The sequence below is a fragment of the Cygnus olor genome, chromosome 27, assembly GCF_009769625.2.
Source record: "Cygnus olor isolate bCygOlo1 chromosome 27, bCygOlo1.pri.v2, whole genome shotgun sequence".
Classification (NCBI taxonomy): Eukaryota; Metazoa; Chordata; class Aves; order Anseriformes; family Anatidae; genus Cygnus; species Cygnus olor.
In genome coordinates, this window is record NC_049195.1 from 53,901 (window position 1) to 80,968 (window position 27,068).

Below are 27,068 nucleotides of genomic sequence, written 5' to 3' on the forward strand. Positions count from 1 at the left end.
CGTGCCGCCAGGGGGCGCTGTAGCCGCGGCCGGACTGCGGCCTCCCGGTGCCGTGCGAACGGCGGCCGCGCGGTGTCGGGGCGGCGGAAGCGGAAGCGGTGGCTCCGCCGCCGTTGGGCCGCGCGGTTGTCGCCATGCCGGGCCGCGGGGGTTGCCGCGTACCGGAGCGGTGGGTGCCGCCCCCGGGGCACCCCGTCCCTTCCGGCAGGGGCTCGGCGGGAGCGGGGCCCCGGTGGTTGATGTTCCTCTGCTTCCCTTTTCAGGTGGACCGACTACGTCCCGCTGGGCCGGAGGCTGCCGGGTACCCGCTTCATCGCCTTCAAGGTCCCCCTGAGGCAGGTGAGCGCGGGCAGGGGGTCGAGGGCGGCCCCAGGCGGTTGCCGACGTGGCCGGTGCCGCAGCAGGCCCCACGGCGGCGCCCGAGCTCTGGTGCCCCCCCGTCTCCGAGGGCTGGCGCTCGCTCGTGGGTGGCCCCGCAGGGGCAGTGGAGCTGGTGGCAGTGTGCGGTGCTGCCTGTGCACCTCCACGGGAACCGGGCCCATTTTAAAGCCCTCGCCAAACTCGAGCTTGTTCCTCAGCATGTTTGCTGCCCTGTAATGTTTTGTCGTAGTCCTTAGTCGCTCCTGGAATACCTTAGCAGAACAGTCCCAAAACGGTAATGGTCCAGAGCTTGTTCTGGTTTGGCACAATGCAACACAGACATGGGTCTGTGCTTGATTTTGGCCATTTGTGTCTTTTTCCTTTTTTTTTTTTTTTTTTCCCCAAAAGGATGATCTTCAGGAGGTTGGCAGTGCAAGCCTCCTCCCTCCATTCACCAGTCGCAGTGCACCTACATTTAATGTCTGTCATTGAATGTTATTTTCCCTCAGAGTTTTGATCACAAGCTTCATCCAGAGGAGAGATTTTCACCTCGTGACCTCATTAAGAAAATTAAAGAGCAAAGGGAAGAGCTGGGCTTGATCATTGACCTGACATACACAACTCGCTACTACAGGCCAGAGGTCAGTCTTGGTCGCATTGTTGGGAAAGTAAAGTTCTCTTAAAGCCCTAATATTGCTAATAAATGAGAAGAAGTTTCTTGTAAGAAGGTGACTTTAAAGAGCATGTGGCACTCAAATCCTCTGGAAAAGGGATGAGGTTGAGCATTGCAGCGACATTGGGATGCAGTTTTCATCCTTGATCAAGTGCAAGACTGTGGTCTTCAACTCTTCTCTTTTTACAACCATCACAGGTTTGGAGGTACTGTAAAGATGTTTTTTTACAGGCTCTCCTGAATTAAAAGCTGATTACAAATATTTTTTGGCTTGTGGTATCGCATGTGTGGATATTAGTTGGCAAAGTTGTTCCAGCTTCTGTGTGTGCTTTGTGCTTCCAAGGAAGGAAGGAGCAAAGGCACAGGGAACAAAAATGCAAATAGGTTGCTCTGGAGTATTGATAAAGTTTAAAGAAATGAAAGAGATTTTTTCTTACCTAAAACTGTGTTGCCAGTCTTCTGGGCTTAGTTGGAAGACTTGTCTTCTTGTATCTTCTGTCACAGGGTTCTCTAATTAGTGAGAATCTTCGCACTTTTTTATAAAATTATTGTCCTTCTTTGTTTCTTGTAGGAGCTACCAGCCACACTCTGCTACTCAAAGATCTTGACAATGGGACATGAAATACCAAATAATCAGACCATTTTTCAATTCAAGAGTGTTGTAAAAAATTTCTTGAGAGACAATAAAGACAACGGTAAGTGTGGATTTTCCTTTACGTTAACAAGTGCTGTTGATGGGAAGGGCACGGAAGACTTGGGGTTGGCAATGTTCTTCATTAACCTTTGTGCACAACATGAATTTCCCTTCCTCATCTTGGCATGTATATGTCGAGGCAGTAGTGAGACCAGTTTCTTGTAGTAAAGGAGTTCATGCTGGCTCGATGATAATTAGCAGCGAGTCAAGCGTTAATTGAAATTGAGACTGTGTCTAGTCTGCCCATAAATACTGATCCTGTTTTGGTAACAGGAAGCTGTTAGTGCTCAGGAAATGCAGGCCAGCCTTTCGTAGAGCTTTTAAATATACCTTCCATGCAGTGAGCTGTGTGACCATGCAGATGAGGCCACAGAATTAAATGAGCTAATGAACTAAAATCAGGGGTGATAATTAGACACAAAGGTGGTGCTTTTGTTACACGATCAGTTCAGTTTATCTGTGCTGGTGTCCCTGTTGAAGGACAAATGTAAAATGGGCTTCTTTTGCTCTGATTTGGTTTTGGAAAAAGAACACTTCAAAAATATAAACTGATTACCGTGTGTTACAGATAAACTTATTGGAGTGCATTGCACACATGGCTTGAACAGAACTGGCTACCTGGTTTGTAGGTGAGTTGTCCTTGGTCAAACTGAATTAGGTGGTGGTATTGCCGGCTTCATGTTGCTCGAGAAGGAAATGTTTTACTGCTGCAACAAGAGTCAAGTGACCTGTGTAATCCCCAACTGGCAAGAATATGAAGCTTTTAAGTTTAGAGAAGGTTTTGTTGTTAGGGGTTTGCTAAAATCAGGGATAAGAAACTACAAAATACTGCTACTAGATTCTGGCTTGTAAACGAGCTCTAAAAACTTCCCACCACTGTATTTTTGAATTGTGTCTGATCTGTCAATATCTCTGTAGTTAACTGTGTTATTAGAGCTTTCTCGTTAATCTGTTCAGGTACCTGATTGATGTTGAAGGCATGGAGCCAAATGCTGCAATAGAGTGTACGTACATGTATGTTCTTCTTGTCAAGATGCAAAATGTTATCATGGGCTTGTGATTTTAGATGGCTTCGGGCTTGTGATTTTAGATGGCTTCAGGCTTTTTCCAGTGAAATGTTGTTATAACTCAGACTTTTCTCTCTTCAGTGTTCAACAGAGCTCGAGGGCATCCTATTGAGAGAATGAACTATATTGAAGATCTTCAGAAAAGATCTGGAAAGAAGTAAGCCTTTTGTGTGCCTGAGTGCACACACAAAGTGAGAACTGCTGTCAGGATATAGATAGATTTTAAACTTGCCTAGCTCCTGCTGATGGAGGTCAAGTGGAGCCGGTGAATAAGGAGGAAAGCGGGCAGTTGGGACACTGGGAGCTAAAGATCTCCTATGTGGCCTTTTCACAGGCTTGCTGCCGTCCTAGGGAGGAAGAATGTGAAGGGGAGTTGATTTACATGTAAAAGAGCTGTTATGATCACTTGACAAATGGTATGTAGGCCCAGTTATGACATAGAGATTTATTTAGAGATCTATTTAAGGAATTGCGGACTAAAGAATTTGGGCTTGGACCTCCTCAAGGGAAAAGCAGACGCTACATCAAACACGAGAAAGCAGATGGTTGAACATCACCCGCACCATTCAGAACAATTCCCGTTAGCAATGCCGAGGTAGGTTTTTTTGCTTCTTGCCTCTATACATACAGTATAGCTGAGCAGAGAGAACAAAAAAGGCTGTTTACTTATTTTTAAGAAACTTAAACTTGTGGTTTTACAAGTCTAGATGCAACTCTGCTACATACGTGACAGCATCTGTTGCCCTGCCATTTTTGGGAGCGAGTGAAGATGGGAATCTCGCTCAAGCTTGTTAATGTTGAAGTGTTCATTGTGCCTGCAGCAGCATGTGCAAAGCTCTTTGCCTCTGAATAATGTGCTTGTACCTATAGATTTGTAATAACATCGCTGACAATGGTGGTGCTGGTTCCTGTTAAGGCTGCAATATTCTCAAGCTAAGATACTTCAGGGGCAAGAGCACTTTTCTTTGAGTCTCGTGCTGAGCAAGGCAGTTCTTCACCTCAAGTGAAACAGAGGCTCTTTTTCTGTCATCCTATCTGGAAGAACGATGGGGGAGCAATAAATGCCGTTAAAGAGCTTCCTCTTTGCTTGGGGCATGAGCTAGGCTGGGCTTCACTGGGTGGTGTGGGAGCTGCAAGAGCATCTCAGGAGCAGATGTAGCCAGTGCCTGTTGCTGGTGGGACAGTGGTTTATTCAGCCCTTATTTTATGGGGCATACAAGATGCTTTCTTTCGGAAACTTCCCTTCCTGTGGCACAGCTGTAAGAAAGCAGCTTGTAGGAGATGAGCTGACAGCTGGCTGTTCTTCCCGGCTGTCACATCTTTCAAGCTGGGGCAAAAGGGACTGGGTAAACCCAGAGGGCTGAAGACGTTCTGAACTTTTCAGCCTTTTCAGTCTCTGCGTACACAGAGCGACTGAAGGGGATTGAATTCTCCTCATACTGACTTCCAAATCTTCTTTCAGAAACTCTGGCTGTACCAAGAAGAACCGCAAGCAAGGTCACAAGGCACCCACACAACACCAGGAACTTGTGCACAAACACAGGGTGGCTGAGCAAAGGTGGCCTTGCAGTTTGGGACCAAGAAACTGTCCGGTTTCGTTGCCTTACAACATGCAGCACAACAGACTGTGCTTCCCAGCTCCGAGTTCCCAGCACCAATCACAGGAAATGCACATGGCCAGGAAACGCAGGCGGTGGCGTAGGAAACCTGTGACAGTGTAGAAACATACACCAAAAGCCAGAGCTGTTTTTTTCACCCAGGAGGAGCTCTGCGGCTGGTTGAATGAGTGAGTTTGCTGTGGCATCCACCAGCTGCTGAGCTGGATGTTGGGAACTGCAAGTGAAGGTGTTCGTAAGACCAGTACAGCTCTCCTTTTTTTCCTTCCTTTTTCTTTTTTTTCTCTTTTTTTTTTACCCTTTCTCTGGGTACTTTTTACAACTGACATAGAATTTTTGAAATCCTGTGTTCAAATACCAGCCTCCTCAGTTTATCGAGAGATGCAGAGAATAAATGGAATTGGATTGGTCGTAAAGAAATGTCCTTGGGAACATGTCTGTAACTTTCAACAGCGAGGGCTTTTCTTGACGATTTACTTGACAACGTGAAGAAACAGGACCTGGCCTGTCACTAGGTGATTTCTTTTCTTCTCATCCACTTTTGATAAATTTCTGCAGCGCGTACGGTTTTTGTGCTGGCTCAGTTCGTCCAGCTCGACGGCAGAGAGGAGCCCAGCGGGCCTTGTGCTGAGGGCTCTTGGGAGGGAGCGGCCCCTTTAAGGTCCGGGCCGCTCTGCTGACGTCATGAAGCCGGACTTCCGCCCGGCCCGCCCCGCACACACACCCCCCACGTAGCGGTGATACGGGACAGGAAGCGGTGGCCGGGCCGGGCGGAAGGCGGCTGCGACGTGTGCGGATGCGGTGGCGGCTCGTGATTGGCTGCTGAGAACGAGGCGGGGAGGGCAGGGCCAGGCGCCAACCCGGAAGCGCGGAGGGAGGGACTGAGGAGGCGGCGGCGGCGACGGCTCCGTCCCGGCGCAGGTCGGGCTCGGGCCGGGGCCCCCCCGCAGGTGGCCGTGGGGGCTGGGGGTGGCCTCTCCCCGCCCCCTCCTCGTCCGGGGGGCGGCGGTTGGGGGGGCCGGTAGCTGGTTGGGAAGTGTCTTTCCTCTCCCTTGGGGGAAGCGGGGGGGGGGAGCCGCGAGGGGACCGCGCCCCCCCCGGGGGGCCAGCGGCTGCGGGGAGGCGGCGCTGGCCGGGGGCACGGCGGCGTCCCACGCTCCCCGGGATAGGGGAGGCCGGGTCCCGCCCGCAGCCGCGGCCCTGTCGGGTGCCGTAAGGGAGCGGCTGGGGGCAGCGGTTGCCGGCTGGACCCTGTCCCGCAGGCCTTATTTAGGGAAAGAGCGCCCCTCCCCTCTGAGGTGAGGCCTGAGAAGCACCAGCCCGCTGCAGCGAAAAAGGGCTTTTCCTCCGAGGTAACCCCAGAAAGGCAATGCGTCCGCTGCTTGGGGTCGCTGGGCAGCGTTTCGCTGTGGCTGGGACCTTTCCCCCATTTAGGAAGAAGCTGTGGGGAAGCCTCACATAGCCGGAAGGTTTAGAAGGCGCTCTGGTTTCAGCAGCGTGATTTCATAGGAAATTTAACCCTTGCGATGATCTGAGGGGGCTTTTCCAGGGGAGCTGAGCTTTCAGTGTAAGGGAGAGTGCTGAGGAGACTTTTGGGGCTCTCTGCCCAGGTGATTTCAGCATTTCCTTGGCTTCAAGTTTGTTGGCTTGTGCCGTGGCTTAGGAGGTGTTTGTAGGAGCTAGGCAGAAGGTAGATACGCAGATCAGGTTGAGGTGCATTCGTGGCGTGATGGCAGTGCCTCCCACAGCACAGGGAACAGAGGGATAGTGCCTGTGCCTGGGCAAGAGCAATGTGGGCTCGAGCTTGATGGGTAGGGACAGTTCTGCTGAGCAGCAGCGCCCAGAAGCATGGCCTGCAGCCCTCATCACTGCTGTATAAGTGAAGCAGTGGGTGCTGCCATGCAAAAACCCTGCGCAAAGCTTCTGCTGCTCAAGTCCAAAGGAAATGCTTTTGCCAGTTTGCCCCAAATTAGCGCGTGGCACTGGTGGTGTTACATGGAGAGACAATTAGCAAGGAAGAGCCATTTTGGGTAGGATTCAAATTGGTCAAACCCTGGGCTGAACTCAATTGCCGAGGACTGATCTTGAATTTGTGGCTGTCTTTCAGGTTGCAAAGGTAAATATCCAAGTGCTGTGTCCAAAAAGAGCCTAGCTTCCCCCAGATTTTTCTCTCAGAACTACCTGACCTGGGTATTAAGTGCTTTTCTGCTGGAGGATGGGCTTCTTTAAAGGAAACTGGACGAGATACCTGGTCTACTACAGTGGTTTTGACACACTTGACTTTCCTCCCACTGCAGAGTAAGTCAGTGCTGCAGCAGCGTTGATGTGCCTCATTATGCCTGACCATGCCAATGTCAGCCTCCCGCCAGAGGAGCGTGTCCGAAGCCTGATCCAGATGGGGAGCGCTGTTGAAGTGAATGAGGATGTCCCACCGCGACGCTACTACCGCTCTGGCGTGGAAATCCTCCGCATGGCGACGATTTACTCAGAGGAGGGAAATATTGAGCATGCCTTCATTTTGTACAATAAGTACATCACGTAAGAGCAGCTCTGCTTCATTTGCAAGCAACCTGTGTTGGTGCAAGGGGCTGTGGGTTTTATGTTGCGTGTTTTGAGTGTGTACAAACATGGTGAGGTCTTGCGAAGCTCGAAGAACCAGGTTCTGTCCAGAGTTTTGCTGCTTTGAATTGCAGAGGCAAAGATACAACCAGCCTGGTTCAAGTGACCAGGAAATGTTGCAAAGGTGTGAGGTAGAAGCACAAAAAAACACTGTTCACTGCTTTGCAGGATGTAGGTAGAAATTCTCTTTAAAATCAGGCTTGCCTTGTATTCCTCTTTCCCAGAGCAACTCCTCTCCAGCGAGAGAGGTGTTGGCTCCCTGTGGCTAGGTTGATCTCGATAGCCATGATGTCATGTAGATTAGCAAGGATAAGTGGCCAAAGATCTCGGTATCAGGTAGCTCTCTGGAGCAGATACAGGCTGGTTCCATGGTCCTTTGATAAACCAGTTTTGGAGGAGAAGCCTGCTTTATGTCTAAGCTACTACAACCTTTTACAGCAGGCAGCAAATTCCTACTTCAGTGCAGAAATCAGTTATGTAGCATTCAAGGTTTAGTTCTACTTCTTGGAAATAATATAATTCCATCCCTGTTATGCATGTACGTAGGCACCCACACCTTTTTGAGGAATGATGTGAGGAAGAGTACTGAGTTTGAAGAACCTGACACCGGTCAACTGGCTTGAACAGTGCGTGAGATCCATGGGTCCTGAGTACCCTTCTAGAAAGCCCCAGGTTAAATATAAACCCATCCAAGACCCTGTATGGTATCATAGCTGCTGGGTCTCCAGCTCAGGGGCTGTACATGTGGACAAGTGCACAGACATTCTTGCTGCCACCTCTGCAGCTGGCCAGGAACAAGCCATCTTGGGTCTGAAAGCCACGCTGCTGAGCATACACCGTGCCAACGTGGTGACGTGGTATCGGGTCTGGCTTCTGTCTGAGCAGCTCAGAGTAAGAGAGAAGCAAACGCATGCCTCTAGATGCACCTGCCTGTGCTCACAGGGCTGAAAGTTGTGACCCTCGGAAAATATCTCAATGGCACCGAGTATTCCGTTCCTTTAGGCTTTTTGGCCAAAATCCTCAAATCCTCCCATCTTTACCCAGTTTCACTCAATGGCCAAAGGGCTGAGTCTGCTCTCTGCTTCGCTACCTCCTTATCCAGAAAGAGCTTGGCATCTCCATGGGCATTTTCCTGCCCTGCGTCTGTGCACAGGGTTCCTGCCTCAGCCTCTTTAAACCCAACACATTTTTCTTCGATTAGCGTTGCTTCCCACATTGCACTTCCTAAGCTTTTATGGTCATAGTAGCGAGCGCCCCAGGAGGCTGCACAGGGAGCTGGGAAGTGTAAAACCCGCGGGAAGTTTTCCAGGCTGGTTACGTAGCTGGGGCTGAAGGAGAAACTCTTCTCTAACTAAACAAATGAACTAAACGTGCCTTCGCTGTTTCATTACAGCAGTAAGTGCAAGTGTGTTTTCTCTCCAGTAGCTTTCAAATACTTGCGGCATTTACGTTAGCCTGGCTGCTGGGCTGCAGGAAAGGTGAAAAACTGGAAAGTCACTATTAGGTCTCCCCAGAGCCTTCTCTACAGGCTGAACAACCCCAGCTCCCTCAGCCTGTTTCCATATGAGAAGTGCTCCAGCCCCTTGATCATCTTCATGGCCCTCCTCTGGACACATTCTAATACTTCCAGGTCCTCCTTGTGCTGGGGGCCCCAGAGCTGAACACGGGGCTCCAGGTGGGGTCTCACGAGAGCGGAGCAGAGGGGGGACCTCATGAGGTTCGCCCAGGCCTGCCTCCCAGGCCTGTCCAGGTCCCTCTGGATGGCATCCCTTCCCTCCAGCATGTCAACCATACCACCACACAGCTTGGTGTCATTGGCAAACTTGCTGAGGGTGCACTTGATCCCACTGTCCATGTCACTGACAAAGATGTTGAACAGCACCGGTCCCAGTACTGACCCCTGAGGAATGCCACTCGTTACTGATCTCCACCTGGACATTGAGCTGTTTGACCACAACTCTTTGAGTGTGACCATCCAGCCAATTCCTTATGCAATGAGTCATCCATCCATCAAATTCGTGTCTCTGCAATTTAGAGACAAGGACATAATGGGGGTCAGTGTCAAATGCTTTGCACAAGTCCAGGTAGATGATGTCAGTTGCTCTTCCTCTATCAACCAGTGCTGTAAAATGCCACCAGATTTGTCAGGCATGATCTTCCCTTGGTGAAGCCATGTTTTCTGTAGTTCCCTGGGTCTTCCTTTCTTCCCTTTTTAAAACAGGGATTGTTTCACCTCTTCCAGCCAGCAGGAACATCACTAGACTGCCACGACTTCTGAAATATCGTGGACAATGTCTTAGCAATTACATCCGCGGGTCCTGAGGAAACTGGCAGAGGTATCTCATCAGGCCCCATTGATGTGTGCACATTCAGGTTCTTTGGATGGTCTCAGACCTGATCTTCTCCTACAATGGGTGGCTCTTCGTTCCCTCAGTCCCTGCCTTTGCCTTCTGGGGCCCAGGCCATGTGGCTGGAGCTCTTGCCAGTGAAGACTGAGGCAAAAAATTCATTGAGTACCTCAGCAGCCTCCATATCCTGGGTGACCAGGTCTCCCATTTCTTACAAGAAAGGGCCCTCAATTTCCTTAGTCCTCCTTTTATCACTGATGTACCTATAGAAGCCTTTCTTGTTGCCCATGACATCCCGGGCCAAGTTTCATTCTAAAAGGACTTTGGCTTTCTGTACTTGATTCCTGGCTGTCGCGTTAAGGGGTGTAGCTGATTAACCGTTCCAGGTCCGGTCAGATTCAGGGTACTGAACTATCGTCATGGATTCACCAACAGTGTAACACGCCCGTCCTCTAGTCACGTTCAATGAGATCACGGCTAGGAACAATGCAATTAAGTGCAATTTATTACAGCAACAGGTACACAGGGTACACAGGTTCTTTGGATTGCCAGTGATAATTTACTGTCTGCAAAAGCAAGCTAGCATGCCTGAAATGCACAGGTGCACAGCCTGGAAATTAACACATTAAAAGGCACAAAGACTCTAAAGATTTCTAAGTTTCCACGGAGACACCTCGTATGACCAAGCGTTCAAATCTCACCCAAAGGCATCTCGGGGGGGGGGGGAGGGGGGGGAAGGGAGGCTCAGCCTGTCGACTGATCCCAGAAGTCAGGAGGCCCTCATGATGCTATATTCCCTCGTGATGGTATATTTCCTTGTTATGGTATCTTCCCTAACATCCCCTTTCTCTTAAGCCAATTTATATTATTTTCTGTCTTTTAGGTGGAGCTTGAGTGACTCTAGTCAGGCATACCTCAGTTACGATTGGTGCAAAGTTTTCTCACTTTCGTTTAAAGGTGTAGGCTCCGAGAAATTCAGAGCGCGTGCTCAGTGAGGGGTGGTCGCGCCTTGGAGGCGGGTAGCTTTTGGGATGGAGGTGTGTTTTGGTATTATAATGATATTATAATGAGCAAAAGTTCACTGGAGTACAGCATTTTGTCAAAAACATGACAGGTCGTTGGCTCAGGGTAGCAAAAGTGCAATCTATCGGTCTCGGTGACCGATACAAGAACGGTCGAGTCCCCCTCTTGTCACAGAGCCTAGCCACGGTGTCTCCGCTCTGCTCTACACTCCGTACTGTGCCTTAGAGCCAGCACACCAGGTTCCCCCAGTGCGGTAACATCTAAGGTTGGAAGCGCAGGGAATGCTCAGGTAATGCAGCTATGCTCTAGCCTGAAAGCCTCTTCAATGCTGTACGTTTTCTTTAAAATGTGAGTAGTAGTTTAATTTTCCTAGTCACTTTAGGCAATTACTCCCCACTGGCTGCTCAGACAATGTCTCTGTATCCCTCCCAGGCTATCTGTCCTTGCTTCCATGCTCTCTAGGCCTCCTTTTCTTGCTTGAGTTTGGCCAGGAGCCCCTTGTTCCTCCATGCAGGTCTCCTGGTGTTTTTGCCCGAATTCCTCTTTGTTGGGATGCATTGCTCCTGAGCTTAGAGGAGGTGATCCCTGAATATTAACCAGCTTTTTCAGGCCCCACCCATGGTACTCTACCAAGCAGTAGAATTTCCTGTGGTATTTGGACTCCTGGTTTGCCTGTGTGGCTGTGAGCTGCTAGGATTGGCTCCAAGAGTTTGTGTGGGGTGTTAAAGGACTTGAGAGACACTGACTTGGCACGTGTACCATAGTAGTGCTTAAAAATAGCCTGTAATGTGGCTACTCAGTGCCAAGCAGCTGCTGCTCATAGTGGACTTGGGAGCAGTCAGAGGTTTGAACAAGCCCAAAACTTCTGGCGATGGGAGCTGCAGGTTTAAGTCCCGCCAAGCCTCAGCTGGGCTGTGGACAGGAGTCATGAAGCATTCTTGCCCTTCCTCTGCCTCCTTCCTCAGCCTACTGCTGCATGGTCTTGCCTCAAAGTCTTCCTCTGGCTGCCCAAAGCCCTTGCTGTGTCCTGCTATCCGTGTTTCCCCCCGTTCGTGACGTGTGGGAAGCCAGCTGCCTCTGCTGTTTTTTCCATCCTCTCCAATCCAGCCTCTGCTCTTAATCCTTTGCAATTACTCCCTTCCATTTTAATCTGCAATCTCTTGGCAGTGATCACAGCCTTGTTTTGTCCTCTTGACACAGTGACCTACTTTGCAACCACCAGCTAGGAGCAGGGACCTCACCAGTGGTTTTGGATGGAGTAGCAGCTTCTCTGTGGTGTGACGTGTTTGTGCCAATCCTATGGTGTCTGGCAAGAGCATCCTCACGCCCTCTGTGGCAACCAGGAGCCGGCTTTGCAAGAAGTCCTCACTTTTCCCAGAGGACTGGGGTTTTAAAGGAGCTGGGTTTATTGCACACACAGAGACCTCGCAGTGTGAGGAACATTCTCACTCTGTTCCTGCTGAGTCTTTCCCACTTGCCTCTGCTTGGTTTGTTCATGCTGCTCCCTGAGGCACAGTCTAGTCCTCTCTACCCTTCTTCCTTGCGTACGTGCATGAGGCTGCTTTCTACTTATTGCTGTAGCTGAAGGAGCTGGGGGACATCCTCCTTCAGATGCTGGAGCGTTGTAGCAAAGAGCCAGGAAGCAGGGCAGGTGTTTTTGCATTGTATCCAAAGCTTTGCAGGTGCTTTGTCTCCTAGCCAAGCCCTTGTCTCCTGATAAGCTTGCTGTGACCTCACTCTGAGCACACGGTTTAGTGCACCACTGGGTGCAACACCGGGTTTAGTGCTCACAGAGATAACTTAAGGATGCCTCAGGCCTGGGGAACTCTACAGAGCTGAGCAGGAGTGAACCTCTCCGTGTCTATGGGCTTTTCACCTTGCTGGTGTGCTTGCAGTGCTCTTTCTCCGTGTCTTCACCTTTGTGTCCTGAGTTGCTCCCTGGAAGTTGGTGGGAGCTGTTATCCTGGCTACTGAGAAACCTGTTCATAGCTGTGCTGGGAGCAAGGTGATGTTGAGCTCAGTCTTGAAGTCTTAGAACCAGCCCTGCTGCACAGAAAGGTCTGAAATACTGCCCTGTCTTCCCGGGATTGTCATGCAACAGAGCCAAAAGACTTCTGATATAGCAGCTGAGGATGTTGTGAACTTGCTTTTAGCCTACCTGCAGGTTTTCTTTTCACGGTCTGAGTTAATTTTCCCATCTCTTGCAGAAACTGTTTTCTTCCCCCATGCAGAAGGATGGTGTGAGCAATGAGTCAGCTGAATCCTTGAGTTTGCCTGTTCTCCCCTTGGGTGCTCACAGAGGTGTAGGCAGGTGCCCAAGGACCTTCCTGAATCACTGCCAGTGTCCTTGGTGTTTTAGACTGGTTTATCAATGTTTCTGTTTAAAACAAACGTATTTATTCCTGAGGATCATCCCCAAGCCTGGGTGGAAGAAAAATCCTGTGCAAGGTGCTATCCTAGGATTGAACAAGATTCCCTGTGTGTCATGAAGAGCTCAGAAGCGATGGGGGGTTTCATGTAGAAAGGCAGACAGCCATCCTGACTGCAGGAGCAAAGCGCCCAGGGAAGTGGCGGAGGAGGGATACTGCGCTGGAAGGGAATGAACTGTACCCCCCAAAATCCCACTTACTGTGTCGTGCTTGCCCCTTTCTGCTGGGATTCAAAAATGCAGTTTCTCTCCTGTGTTTACAGGCTCTTCATTGAGAAGCTGCCAAGGCATCGTGATTACAAAACCGCTGTCATACCTGAAAAGAAGGAAACAGTGAAAGTAAGTAGTAATGTTGCCAAGTGTTTAGTGGCTGCTGTTGGAAGTGATTTAGGGTTGTAGATCGTGGGTTTTGGTGGCTCTGGGAACTGCACAAAGTCTGAGAAGCCTTGGCTTGCCCAGGCAGCCATGACCCCTTGGGAGTTATAGTTTGGGCTCTTACTCCATCGTGCTTGTGCAGGGCTGGCTGTGGTTGTATCCATCCAATTTACTTTCTGTTGAGCGCTGGGGCTTCCTTTCTTTCATGTTAAACTCTTTGCTTTTTAAACACTGTGTGGCTTTTCCCTTTGTGGTAGCTGGGTGCAGTGGTCCTAAAGAGACTTACCAGGGGATCCTTGGAGATTGCTCACAGCCACAAGAAGCTACTGCTCCTCTGCTCAGCATTGACTAGAAGAACAAAGGACTGCACTGCCTAAGCACTTGCTCTGTGTTGGCTGGTGGTGGTGCTGTCTGTGCCACACTGCTACAATGTGCCTATCTGCATACTCTCAGCCCATGTGCCAGTGGCGCTGGAGCTGCTCAGGATCTTCCTGCCTTGTGAAAAAGAACAAGGTTTAATTCTTGCATCCATTCTGGTCCTGTTTTTCTTGTCCTGGGGCTGTTGCACTTATGATTGTATTTTCTTCCTTCAGAAACTGAAAGAAGTAGCCTTCCCCAGAGCTGAAGAGCTCAAGAAGGAGCTGTTAAAGAGGTACGCCAAGGACTATGCTAAGTACAACGAGCAGAAGGTGAGTGAGAGTAGACTGGAGGCTTGTCAGAAAACCCAGAAAACCCTCAGCCACAAAGAGCTTGGAAGAAAGCAGGGCTCCAGGGCTCCCTGGGTGCTAGAGAATGTGAATTCTGGGTGGCCTGAGCTTACAGGGTACTTCTTCATCACCTATGGCACAAGGCTGTCCCAGTCATGTCTCTGCTGTCATTATGTAGGTGAACCTGTCATAGCATCCCTATATGTCATTTCATAGCACGTTTTGGAGGCAGTCTAAGCTGGGACTGTTACTTGTTTTTTTCTCTTTGTCCCAGTGTGAGGTCTGGGTCTGAGTCATAACTCAGAAACTCAGCTCATAGCAGCATGAGTGAGGACATGGGGTTCTGTGTGCAAAGCAGAAAACTCTGCAGTCAGTTTTACTGTGATTTTTCTATCTCCGAAATAGCACTTTCCCAATCTGGAATTATAATCGCACACAAGGGGGTAGGTAAGGCAACAGTTTACTGCTCTGGTCTAGCAGGCTTTGCTGATGGAAGTGCTGATTTCTGTTTTGCAAGGTGAAGATTCTGCGCAGGAAGTACTTTCTGTTGGTTACCTTCTGCAGACTCTTTAGAAGTAGTCTTGCTGTGATTGCTGAGGGTCTACAGGCAGCAGGTTCAAAGCTACAGCTCTAAAGGAATGGCATAGGCTCCATATTCTACCTTGGTCTACTGTTCCCCTATCTGGTGGTGTCCTTTGGCATATTTCTCCTTACAGAAAGAGGAGGAAGAGGAATTTGCACGCAACTTGGCTTTGCAGCAGCAACTGGAAGAGGAGAGAAATCGTGTAGCCCTGATGAAGCAGCAGCAGGCAGAGCAAGAGCAGTTTCATGTCTTTGAGGAGATGATTCGACGGCAGGAGCTGGAGAAGGAACGTCTGAGGATAGTGCAGGAATATGGAAAGCCAGAGCCAAGTCCAGAGTCTCTGGATGGACCCCTCATCCCTGACATGGAAAAGCCCCCAACTGATTTAATCCCAAAGGTTCCTGCCTCTCCAGTTCACCCTGCAAGTCCATCAGTGGAGATTGTCTCACCCAAACCTCCTGTTGTGGACAGATCTTTGAAACCTAGTGCTTTGGGGAACACAGAAAACAGTTAGTACATATCAGTGCACCCTTCTCCCTTTCTGGGTCTGAGCCAAACGCAGCTGAGGAGCTGAGCTTCTTGTCTGGCTTTTGGAAGTATCTCATCGGAGCTCCATCCCTTCTGGGGATTTGGTGTTCCAAGTTACTGGATGTTCTCCTGCTGTCCAGCAAAGGTTTGCAGGGCTGGGAAGAACTGTCTCCTGTTGCTAATTGGGCCCCAGTCTCGCTACTGATCAAAAATCTACAGTCTGTTTGGCTTTTGGTCTTCCTAGTAGCTTGACCAAATTCTCTTCTTTTTCCAAACATGATTCTGAAATACTGATTCAGATGTTTCCAGGTGACTGGTTCTTGACCAGAGAAACATCTTTAAATGACATTTTTTGAGCATTTGTGTTTTCATTTTTTTTTAACGAAATGCTGCTTTTGGCAGACTTCTAAACATCGTTCTGTGTATCTCTTACCCTATTTTGAAAGAGGTATTAATGGTTAACTTTATCTGTGGCTGCCACTGTAATTGTAAACATTAAAATAGTTTGTTTGCAGGCTGAAGTTTTTCGGTCTAGTCCCTTTAGTTACTGACCTGAGGGAATATCCCTCTGGTGTCCCCAGCTATCATTGCTCATTGTGTTCCTAATTCCCACAGTTGCAAGCATGGATGCCCTTCGCCAGGTCATTGTCCCTCGGGAGCTGTGCCAGAAATTCCTCCAGCTGGCTGATACCAACACAGTCCGAGGAGTGGAGACATGTGGGATCCTCTGCGGTAAGCTGGTAAGGTGGTAATACTAATTAAGAGCCTTTAAGTGGTGCAGAGGCCTTTTCTTAAAGTGTAATAGCTTTGGAAGTGGCTAGAGGACCCTGACTTTGCTGTGAAAGGACATAGTGCAGTTTCACTGATGACGAGGATTTCATATGAGTGTTAGGGCTGGTCTGCCTCTCCTTTTCCTCCTTTTTATGTGAGGATTTCCTCAGGCTGTATGTGAGGAGTGTATGTCAATGTGAGGTGACAGCTACCAGGTCCCTATTGATGTTCTGCTTCCTTTCTCACTTCGATGGCTCTGCTGATTACCTGCCTCAAGTGCTCCTTTGTTGGCCATGACAGGCAGCTCAGTGAGTTGTCCTTTTGGTACCAGCAGGACTGGGGTCCCAGTTGTGAGCTAGGACGCTCACCAAGACGAGGCTGTGCAAGCACAGGCTGAAGACAATTCTTCCTCAGAGAGTTTGCCCGCACAGGTTCATATTGGCAGCTCCAGCCTATGCCCCGTCAACTGGGGCTGTTACGCTTAGAGAAATTTGCTTTCAAATTAAATAGCTTGGTGTAGCAACTTTCTGCAATCCAGCTGCTTGCAGATGCTTGGTGACTATTTAAATATGAGTCATCAGCTCTTACTGAGTGAGGAGATTTCCTTTGGTTGGGTGTCCAGGGCTTCTCTGAGTTCTTATGGGTATTCTGCATGGCAAAGCCATGGCCAGCTCATACTGAAAATCTAGGACTCCTTTGTCAGTAGCCTGCAGTACCATTTCTGTGACCTGCACAAGGATGGTAGATGCACTCGTGGGCTTTTTTCTAGAGCTGCTATTTCCCTCGCTGGACCCCTGAGTGATGAATGCAGAAATGCCTCATTCCCAAAGCTTAGGAAATTACCTTGCACCAGTGGACCGTAATAGTGTTTCCTCTTTGGGGGGTGTCTGGAGGGTAACAGCCTCCCTGTGCTGCCTTGCAGATGAGGAATGAGTTCACGATAACCCACGTCATCATTCCCAAGCAGTATGGAGGCCCTGATTATTGCAACACAGAGAATGAGGAGGAACTTTTCCTGATCCAGGACCAGCATGGCCTCGTTACACTTGGCTGGATCCATGTGAGTCTCTCATCTTCACATCCAGACTGGCCTTGTATTCAGCTGTGGAGAAAAGGGGTGCAGGAAGGTGGGTTGGTGAAGGAGGATTTACTGGAGGAGAAAGCGTGGAGCTGGCAGCATCTTTTTAGTTGGATTTCTCTCTCTAGTGCAGTCTCTGTCACAACTCACACTGCTGGAGAAATCCAGGCCTGTTTTAAGTTCAGATCCCTTCCTAAAGCATCAGTCCCTTTGGAAATTAGATGTTGGGCTTGAAGTTCATGCAGCTAAAATCAGAACATTGCAGCCTCCTACATGGAGCTCCTGCTGTCAGTGCCTGGACTCTCCAATGATGCGTCCCTGTGGGAGCACAGCTTTTTGCAGACAGCTGTGTGCTGCTCTGCTGCGGGATGTGCCAGCTCCAGATTCCTCCACTGGCTCCAGTGCTGCCCTGCTGCCTGTCCCCACAGAGCCTTTGGCAGTCGGATCGATGCCAAGCAAAACGTTTGGTGCTGCTGAGTAATCTCTCGAAAGCAGCAGCTGCCTCAAAGGTTCTGACAAATAAATGCCTGCTGGATGTGCCTGATATGTGTAGGGTGTCTGCTTCCAGTGTTAACTCTTCAGTGATAGCCCTGTAACATCCAGGGACCCTCAAGAATACCTTTGACCTAGTCTTGGCAGCAAAAACCTAACAAGCAAAAGGAGAAAAGGGGAAAAACGTTTCTGCAGGAGTTAGGCTATAAAATCTAGCTCTCAGCCAGAGCTGGGGAAGTTGGATGTTGCCTGTGATTGTACAACTCTTGACCATCTTGGTGCAATGGGTTATCTTGAAGTTTCATGGCAGTATTATATGCATCTGGTGCCTTAGACGTAGCTGCACTGCAGAAGCATGTGAAGTGACTGACTTGCATTTAAAGCAAGGAAAGTGTTGTGCATTAAAATATGAATTTGCATAGGACGTTGCCAGAAATGTAGAGTATCTGCTGTACTTTTTCCAAATGGGAAGGAGGAACAGATGTTTTGGGGCAATCCAAAGCCACTTTAAGTGTGCACGCAGGTCCGCTGTGCCTCTTCTCCATTAGGACCTCCACTTGGCAGCCGCAGTCTGTTTGAACTAGTTCTCCAACCCTGCTGTAATTTCCTCTCATCTTGTCATGTGTTTCAGACTCACCCCACGCAAACAGCTTTCCTCTCCAGTGTGGACCTGCACACACACTGCTCCTATCAGATGATGTTGCCGGAGTCCATTGCTATTGTGTGTTCTCCAAAATACCAGGAGTAAGTATGGTTATGGGGAAGGACAAGGCTTTCCCTCTGCCTGTGGCTGGACAGGAGGTCTCTTCAGCAAGTTTTGAACAGCTGTTCACCATCACCTTTTTTCTGTTGGATTCCTGGTGTAGGAATAAAATGTTAAGTGATGTGATAAAAGTTTTACCAGAAGAGGCTGAAAGAGTGTATGATCCAATGGCTCTTCTGAGCTGGTTCAGGGAGGGTCATATCTGATTGCCCACCCCTGAAAGGAGGCCAGTCTGCAGCCACAGACTCGGAGAGGAGCATGCTGCAGCATGTGTTGTACCTTGTGCTTGAGACAAGCAGACTCAAACATGCTCTTTCAAACACAGAAGCAGCTGCTTCTATTTGCAGAGGCTTGAGTTGTACAGAGCATGTGTTTATTTGCTCTAGGACAGGGTTTTTCAAGCTGACAGAGCATGGCCTGGAGGAGATCTCTTCCTGCCGGCAGAAAGGATTCCACCCGCACTCCAAAGACCCTCCTCTCTTCACTGTAAGTCACCCCACAGGGCACCTGGGGCTGTAGTACTGTATGTTAGCATATTGGACACTTCCCTTGAGTTTATATCTGTATCGAGATGCTATGCTATGGCCCAGGACAGGAGAGATTCTGTCAGGGATTTGCTTCTCACTAGAGTTGAGGTGCAAAAGATTTCTGATTTGATAGCGTGTGTTGGAGGTGTGATGCAGAGCACTTATCCGTAGAAACAGATCCAGGCAGTAGCAAAGGTTTGTATTTGAGGGAGAGATTTGTATTTGTATCCTGCAATGATCTCTTCATTGTACTGGGCGGGGTGCTAGTTTTGGTCTGTCTTGGTTTCTTCCCTGCAAAGAGAGAGCAGTCCTGTGAAATCCACTGGGTGCAGGTTGCCTCAGGAGGTTGAGGAGACTCACCTGAGCTGTGGAAATATCTGAATAACACCCTGTCCCTTCTTTCTTCTCCTCTCTCTTCCAGACCTGCAATCACGTGTCAGTAGTCGAGAGAGATGTGGTACTGATGGATCTCCGATAGGCCTCTTGCCTTAACCGTTTACTGTAAAACCATCTTACCTTCCTTCTATGCCTAGGGAAGTTTTTCTTTCCTCCTGTAGCAGATGATTTCTACTGTGTAATGACCCCCCTTCCTTCCTGAGTAGTCACAGTGAAATCAGTTCCCTGACCTCAGTGGGAGCATGTGAAATCTTGTTGCCTGGTGTTGGACTGGTGAAGTGGTGTTGAGGTTCAAGGTGTAGGGAAAAGCTAACTGGAAATTCAGACAGAAGCTAACACTGAAGCAATTGCTTAATCTGTGGCTTGACCAGCATCTTGGGGGGTTCCCTGTGAATTGCTGCAACCTTGAGGTGTGAAATCACTTCAAGTGCTTTCTGAAGTGGGACTTGCCCAAATTAACCCATACTTCGCTTTGCCTCTCTTTCTGGGTTGATAAATTGTGGCCTGAGTGTGGCTGGTTGGGAGTAGATGAATCTTTGCTGTAGTTTAAAATCAAACCTTCCTAACACCTCTCACCCCAGTCAAGAGCCCATCCTTGCTGACCAGTCTTCTGAGCTAGAACATGTCCTGCTTGCTGGTGCTGCAAGGTTTCTGCCCAGTGAAGCAAGAAGGGGCCCAACCATTGTGCTTTCCCCTTCCTTTGGGAAACACCTATTTCGGTGTTTTCGGGGAGAACGTACCTGGATGCAGCACTGCTTAGTTCTAGCAATGTTGAGGAGTGAGTGTCTCCTTACTTTATTCCTTTTCCTGTATGGAGCATTCGCTCCAGCTGTTGCACTGGGCTGCCCGGTGGGGGCTTGGGTTTGGCTTGTGCTGGCAATCCAGTGGAGGAGGTTCTCCCATCTCTTGGCTGCGCTGTTGGTGGACTCCACGACTGATACACACCCCAGGACTCAGCTGCTTGCCCAGGCTTGTGGACAGGTTGTGCTCCTTCAGTCCTCAAACACTACCACTCCCAACTGCCTCTTCAGTTCTCAAAGTCTCTCCTTGCCAAAACAAGTGCTCCGTGACATCACTGTTATGCAGTACCCCAGCTGGGGACCTTCTCTGAATTACTCATATCAGATGACAAGCAATGATTTTGCTTCCCTTTGCTGTCTGTGCCGAGCTTCCACCCTCACTTATGCTGGTTTTGAAAGGGAAAAAGTAGTATTGAAAGGTGGAAAGTTATCTTGCCTCAGAGGACTGAGCATGATGTACAGCCTTTCCACATTCTTTGGCAGGATGCTCTGATGATCAGCACGTGTCCATGTGAGTAAGGGAAGAAAAGCAGGAGCTGCCTTTCCACCTGGGATACGTACATACATGTTATATAGGTCGTGTCCATGTACTTCTAAATACAAAATGGCAAACAAAATTTGTTGGTGTACAGCTTAATACAGAGGGATTGTATTATCTCCTATGGACTTCTCTTCTTGCTTGTTTTCTTTGAGCTAACTTGTTGGGCTGGCAAGGTGTAGGGAGTTTCTGAGAGTGGTGAGGGAATCAATTTATTTATGTTTTTTGTTTATTTGCAACAGCCACCTCCTTGACTCTTGTGTGACAAACTGCTGCCGCAATCATTTTTGCAGTTTTGGAAACAGACTCCTTGTGGCAGCAGGAGGGAAGCGGTGGGATTTCATGGCATCCTTAGGAACTAACTGTGAGACCTAGTTTATTTTAACTGTTCTCTGAGGTGGGTTATGCTGCCTTGACGTAGGGGTATTCATCTCACAGCTGTACATGGAAGGGAGCAGTCCGCTCTCCAGCCTGATGTCTCCTGAAGCAGCAATCCATTCAATTTCATGGTGCATATCACAATAAATTTGTCTTAAGTCCTTATCCCTGAAGGTCTTGATTTTTGAGCTGACCCCAGCATCAACCAGAGAGAGCCAGGGAGAGGAGCTGGTGGCAAATCACTGCTTCCTTTGTAAGCTGTCCCAGTGACCAATAAACCCTGCTGGAGAATTTTTCAAATTCCTTGCAGTGTGGCCCCACGCAGGAGCTGCGCTTCTCATGTCAGTGGCTGGCTGCTGCCTCACACCCTGCCCTGCTCTCAGAGCTGTTTTGTGTGTTTTTTTTTTGTTTGTTTTTAATTGCATTTTTGCACTTAGGGTCACTGAGTCATCATTTTTTTGCTTTGGAATGAATTCTGAAATCCCGAGTCCCACCAAGCCATCCCATCTGTCCAGCTATGGCAGGGCTGCTAGTGTTTGAGCAGATGTGACTCTGTTATACCTTAAGATCACTCAAAATGGGGTTGAATTTGGTATGAGCTAAGCCTAAATGAAACCATGATTTGCAGGAATTTTTGTTTTCTGCAACAATGAGGGCTGAATGTTTTGGGGGGCTTACCCGCAGGCAGGGAGCAATGCTTTTCTCAGCCTTGGGCACTGGAGCAGACTCAAATCCATGTTAGAGCTCCCATTGCCGGCTTCTCTATCCTCAGAGAGGCGGCTGGAGTAGTTTAAAGCACAAATGTTACCCATATACGGAGGTGCTGAGGGTTGGCAGTGCGCAGGGAGGTCTGAAATCTCCCGGCCAAGTTCAGCGGCTGGCTTGTGTGCCCCCCCACCCCCCCCGCTTCCCACGTTCATCGTAGCCAGGCCAGCCTTATGTGCACCGTGGGATGCTTTGCGTTCCTGTGAGCATCCCGGGGCAGCCGGCGTCTCCCCCTGCAGCTGCGGGACAGCCAAACGCCAGCAGGGCTGGCGGCTGGATTGGCTGCGGTGGCCGAATCTTTCCTTTTTAGGCTGTGCGCCTGCTCCAGCTCAGAGCTTTGCCGCAGCAGTCCTGACTTTAAACCCCTTGTGCTGAGGCTTTGGGATGGTTCAGGTCCTGGTGTGGGGAGTATTGCAACGTGGAGACAACCTGCATGTCCCTGGGAAAAAGGAGGGATTGAGACAGCTGGGAATTGTCTCCAGCTGTCAGGGGCACAGCGGGTTTGTGGCCCCACGGTTTGCACCCCCCACACATGGAAACGGCTTGGTGGCTTTGGGCACAGTCCCCCATTTTCCCATGGTGGGACACAGTCATGCAACCAGCTCCATGGGGCTGTGGTCCCCCACCTCCACAGGCTGCATGTATGGGCACACTGGGGCCTGGCATCTGTGCTGCCTTCATCCAGCTTTTTTTTTTCCTCACTCTGCTGTATGGTTGTGGGGTTTTTTTTTTCGTGTGTGTGTGTGTTTTTTTGGTGTTTTTTTTTTTCCAAAATGTCATATATGGCAACCTTTTGCCTCAGTGACCTCATGCTTGGCAGTAGGCCAGGGGACCCAGGCTAGGATGTGAAGCTGCAGTGGGCTCCCTACTTGAGCTGGGAACACGCAGTGAGAACACTAACAAGTGCACAGCCAGGGTCCAGGGGAAAAATCCAGCCCAAATGAGCTGAGGTTTCCCCCAGTGAAGGGGGATTACCAGGGCAGAGCCACTGATGTGGGACATTGTTAGAGGTGTGGGTGAGGTGGCCGTGCCAGGGAGCCACTGCGTCCCCATTCTGGCCCATGCAGTGACAGCTCTGAGGCCAGAGGGACTGTCAGGACTCCTGTGTCCGTTTTGGAAGAGTGACTCCGCAGCTCTTGAGTCCTTATTGCTGCATCAACATCTCAGCGTTCCTGCCCTGAGCATGGGTTGGGACCTGATGACACAAAGCGAGAGGCAGCACCTGCCTTGACTGCCCTGTGCATCAGTTTCACCATTTCCAACCCCATAACTCTTGGAGGCAGTTCTAGGGTGTCTCCACTGCCTCCTCCCAGCCCCAGGAGCTCGGGGAGAGGCCCCAGTATGGGACTGCTGCCCTTAAAAAGGCACCAGGGAGTTTAGCAAACACTGGTGGGGCGGGGTGGGAGGCAGGGGCTCATTGCCTGCCCCAGGGGCAGCCCCTGTGCTGCAAAGGGGCAGGAGACGCAGGGACAGCACCCACACACACACCCCACCCCACCCCTAGGGTGGGCTGTGCTCATCCTGCTTCTAAACCCTCCTGGGGTGGCTGTGAGGGCTCAGTACACCAAAGGTGTGGGGCTAGGCTTTGAAGAACAGCATCAGGCTCAACGACAAAGGGATTTGTGGCCAGGACGTGCAGTGCCAGAGGAACTTTTTAACTACTGGGACGTGGGCAATGCTACCAGCAAGCTGGTAGATGCTACCCTGAGCATCTTTGGCTTTGCACAGAGCTGAGCCTCCCTCCCCCCAGCCGCTATGGGGCACTGGCACCCCAAAAGCCCAAAGATGGGAGCAAAAAGAGTGGGAAAAGTCTCAGGGAGGAACATCTCCCTGGCATGGGATGCTGAGGGTGCAAGGGACCAAGTCCAGTGCCTCCTTGGAGGCTGCAATACACCAGCCCCATCACCTGGTGTGGTTTTGGTGTCTCAGGCATGCTAAATGCACAGCACAACCCCTCCCCCTCCCCCCCCCCCCCCCAGCCACCTCCCTCCCAGGCAGGGTTGGTCCCACCAGGGTCAGAGAGGGCCAAAGGCCATCAGACGTTGCCCCATGAACTGGAGGTAATTCCATTTCAGTTTTGCTGGAACGTCACTTATAAGGACTTGTGTCTGGCTTGTTTATCAAAGCATAGCATAAAAGGAACAGACTCACCAATGGGTTATTGCCTCCCAAGCATCCCCACATAGATTTTTTTTTTTTTATAATAATTAACTGTGCTGGGTCCTACCATCAGCCCAAGGTCAATTTAATGCAATAAAACACCTTATATGGCCATATGGCTAACACACCATCACTTAGCCTATTTAGGGTCTTTGTTTAGAGAGGATCCGCCTCTGAGGTTTCACGGGCTCGCTGGTATTTATACCAACGGCACATCGGGACTTGGTCCCAGAGGAAAGGAGCTCTTGCGTCCGTGGTGAGTATTGCCCAGAACTGATTTCTCTTTGCTTGCAGGAACAGGAAGGAAAAAAATGCCCTGTTTCCCCCAGGGGCTTTGGGGTGCCCTAGGGCTTCTGGAGTAGCCTCAGCTCAGTTTGCACAGCACAGGGAGGTGCAAAACCCAGCACGACCCCTCCGGCCAGGGTCTTCCGCAGAGCTGAAGAAAGCTGGGCTGCAGCCAAAGTGGGTCATGCATTTCCAGTCATGGAAAATCCCCACTTTTTTTTTTCTTTAATATATTTTTGGGCTATTTGCCTGCTTTCCTCCAGTCTGGAGAGTGCATCCGAACGTTTTTTCCCATTTTGGGGAAAGGCTGCAAGGGGCCCTGCTGCCACTGAGATGGGATCGGCAGCCACTGGACAAGAGGGCATTGCCTGCCTCCCTGCTGCCCGCTTGGGGGGCACTGGCTTGGGACAGCAACACCGGAGCTCCCTGGCAACAAGCCAATGGCATTGAGGCTTTGGAACCAATTTTGGTCGTCGGATGGCACAGGAGGAAGAAGTAGCACTGGCACTGGGGTTGGCCATCGCCCCGCTCTGAGCATCGTGGCCTGTGGAGGATTTTGCAGAGCCATGCATCCCCACAGCTGAAGCTTCCCCTGCAGCAAAAGGACTCAAACCCTCAAATTACCGAAAGCCCAACCTAGTAGCACAGCGTAACCCTGTCTCTCCCTCTCCTCACCACCGCATTTAATGCTTTTTCCCTCCACCCCCACCCCAGCTTTTCCCCCAGGTCCCCCTGAACACCAGCCTCTCCCGACCCCACCATGTGCGAGGAGGAGACCACTGCTCTGGTCTGTGACAACGGCTCCGGGCTCTGCAAAGCTGGCTTTGCCGGTGATGACGCCCCTCGAGCCGTCTTCCCCTCCATCGTGGGGCGGCCTCGGCACCAGGTGGGTACCTGGGGGTCTCTCAGCTCTGCTCCTTCCTTTAGTGGCTTAAATAAGGCTAATGCGGCTGTCTCTCCTGGTGGTGTTAGGGTGTCATGGTAGGCATGGGGCAGAAAGACAGCTACGTGGGTGATGAGGCGCAGAGCAAGAGGGGCATCCTCACGCTCAAGTACCCCATCGAGCACGGCATCATCACCAACTGGGATGACATGGAGAAGGTGAGAACCTCCACGGGACAGGGAGCTGGCAATGGCTCCAGGTTCATCCCATGGGAAGACCCAACTTGTTCTCTGCCTGCCATAGATCTGGCACCACTCCTTCTACAATGAACTACGTGTGGCCCCTGAGGAGCACCCCACACTGCTGACCGAGGCACCCCTCAACCCCAAGGCCAACCGTGAGAAGATGACCCAGGTATGGTGCTGTGCCTGCCACGGGGCGGCCCCTCCACCCAGCTGCCCCATGAGGGTTTTGGGGGGGGGGGGGAGTTGCTGAGCATGGGGGGGACCCGTTCAGGGAAGTGATGGGGGTGACAGGAGCAGGCAGGGGTTAAAGCTTTGTGCTGCAATAAGGGCAGAGATCTCCACAGTTAGCTCACAGGCCATGCACAGGCTCAAATGTCCACACTGTGCACTGACCCACGTGTTTTTCAGTGCAGTGCACAGCCTCACGGTTTTTGGTGTAATGCAATGTGGAAACCCATGTCCCCAGCTAACTCACTGCCTTTTGCACCCTTCCTCGCAGATCATGTTCGAGACCTTTAATGTCCCTGCCATGTATGTTGCCATCCAAGCTGTGCTTTCCCTCTATGCATCTGGCCGCACAACTGGTGAGTACCATGTGTGGTATCTGCCAGCTGGGACAATTTGAGATGCTGTTGAGCCCCATCCCTTGCCACTCTCCCCTTCCCAGGCATCGTCCTTGATTCTGGGGATGGAGTCACCCACAATGTGCCCATCTATGAGGGCTATGCTCTGCCCCATGCCATTATGCGTCTCGACTTGGCTGGCCGTGACCTCACCGACTACCTCATGAAGATCCTCACTGAGCGGGGCTACTCCTTCGTCACCACCGGTATGGGGATGGGGAAGGGGGTGCTGGGGTTGGGGGCCACCACTGAATGTGCACTGAAACCACCTGCCACTGTCTTTTGCAGCCGAGCGGGAAATTGTGCGCGACATCAAGGAGAAGCTCTGCTATGTGGCCCTGGACTTCGAGAATGAAATGGCCACAGCTGCCTCCTCCTCCTCACTGGAGAAGAGCTATGAGCTCCCTGACGGGCAGGTCATCACCATCGGGAACGAGCGCTTCCGCTGCCCTGAGACCCTCTTCCAGCCCTCCTTCATTGGTGAGCCCACCCAGTATTACCCCACCACAACAGCAAGCAGGTGGTGATTTTCCAGTGGTGCTCCGCAGCAGTGTTTCAGGGTGTCCCTGCAGTGCATGCACCCCAAATGCACCCAAACTGTGGGATGAACCCACGGGCAGCTCTTCTGGGGAACGCTGAGGGGTAGAGGGGGGGAAAGGGGAATGCTGGAGAGCTGACAGCCACCTTCTTCTCCAGGCATGGAGTCCGCTGGCATCCATGAGACCACCTACAACTCCATCATGAAGTGTGACATTGACATCCGCAAGGACCTGTATGCCAACAACGTCCTGTCTGGTGGCACTACCATGTACCCTGGCATCGCTGACCGCATGCAGAAGGAAATCACAGCACTGGCCCCTAGCACCATGAAGATCAAAGTAGGTGGGGGGGAACATTCAACCCCCAACCCTCCCCACTTTGGGGCAGTCTGGGGGGTGCGGTGGACTCCATCCCGCGCTAACGGCCTATGTCTTGCCAGATCATCGCCCCACCGGAGCGGAAGTACTCGGTGTGGATTGGCGGCTCCATCCTGGCGTCCCTCTCCACCTTTCAGCAGATGTGGATCAGCAAACCCGAGTACGACGAGGCCGGGCCCTCCATTGTCCACAGAAAATGCTTTTAAGCACCCCCTGCCCGGTGCCTGGGCTGGGGCGCCCTGCTCCTCCTCTGCCCCCGCTGCTCCTCCCTGCCGCCCACTGCGCAATAAAACCTTTTCTCCAGGCTCTGCCCCTTTTCTGAGAGATTTTGGGTTGTGTGTTGTGGGGTGGGAGGGATTGGGATGGGAGGCAGGGGTAGTGGGGGAGGAGCAGAGGAGCCCTGACCCCCGCTCCTCTATTGGCGCC

General features: G+C 50.8%; 3 protein-coding genes across 16 annotated transcripts; all 3 read left to right on the forward strand.

Annotated features, from left to right (window-relative positions):
- The first annotated feature begins 7 nt into the window (after positions 1–7).
- On the forward strand, positions 8–4,826 carry DUSP11 (dual specificity phosphatase 11). 10 transcript variants are annotated; one of them, XR_005814807.1, is made up of 9 exons: positions 8–169; positions 264–339; positions 870–1,001; positions 1,605–1,728; positions 2,296–2,356; positions 2,685–2,741; positions 2,876–2,951; positions 3,129–3,210; positions 4,257–4,312. XR_005814807.1 is itself a non-coding variant. In XM_040538112.1 (9 exons), exons 1-9 carry the CDS (start codon positions 135–137, stop codon positions 4,513–4,515), a joined length of 939 nt encoding a protein of 312 aa, XP_040394046.1. In that variant the 5' UTR covers positions 8–134; the 3' UTR covers positions 4,516–4,826. The 10 variants fall into 10 exon arrangements, 9 of the variants coding, with proteins under 9 accessions (XP_040394046.1, XP_040394050.1, XP_040394047.1 ...); XM_040538112.1 differs by lacking the exon at positions 3,129–3,210 and adding an exon at positions 3,261–3,389 and having other exon boundaries at positions 2,685–2,731; positions 4,257–4,826; XM_040538116.1 differs by having other exon boundaries at positions 2,685–2,731; positions 4,257–4,392.
- Positions 4,827–5,219: 393 nt separating this feature from the next.
- LOC121060379 (STAM binding protein) lies at positions 5,220–20,508 on the forward strand. 5 transcript variants are annotated; one of them, XM_040538095.1, is made up of 10 exons: positions 5,220–5,331; positions 6,708–6,948; positions 13,092–13,167; positions 13,797–13,892; positions 14,627–15,002; positions 15,637–15,761; positions 16,715–16,852; positions 17,994–18,106; positions 18,512–18,611; positions 19,074–20,508. In XM_040538095.1, exons 2-10 carry the CDS (start codon positions 6,734–6,736, stop codon positions 19,128–19,130), a joined length of 1,296 nt encoding a protein of 431 aa, XP_040394029.1. In that variant the 5' UTR covers positions 5,220–5,331; positions 6,708–6,733; the 3' UTR covers positions 19,131–20,508. The 5 variants fall into 5 exon arrangements, with proteins under 5 accessions (XP_040394029.1, XP_040394031.1, XP_040394032.1 ...); XM_040538097.1 differs by having other exon boundaries at positions 5,251–5,360; XM_040538098.1 differs by having other exon boundaries at positions 5,275–5,331; positions 6,518–6,948.
- ACTG2 (actin gamma 2, smooth muscle) lies at positions 19,865–26,946 on the forward strand. Its single transcript, XM_040538100.1, has 9 exons — positions 19,865–23,945; positions 24,689–24,860; positions 24,947–25,075; positions 25,161–25,271; positions 25,602–25,686; positions 25,770–25,931; positions 26,014–26,205; positions 26,422–26,603; positions 26,705–26,946. Exons 2-9 carry the CDS (start codon positions 24,735–24,737, stop codon positions 26,846–26,848), a joined length of 1,131 nt encoding a protein of 376 aa, XP_040394034.1. The 5' UTR covers positions 19,865–23,945; positions 24,689–24,734; the 3' UTR covers positions 26,849–26,946.
- The last annotated feature ends 122 nt before the right edge of the window (positions 26,947–27,068 follow it).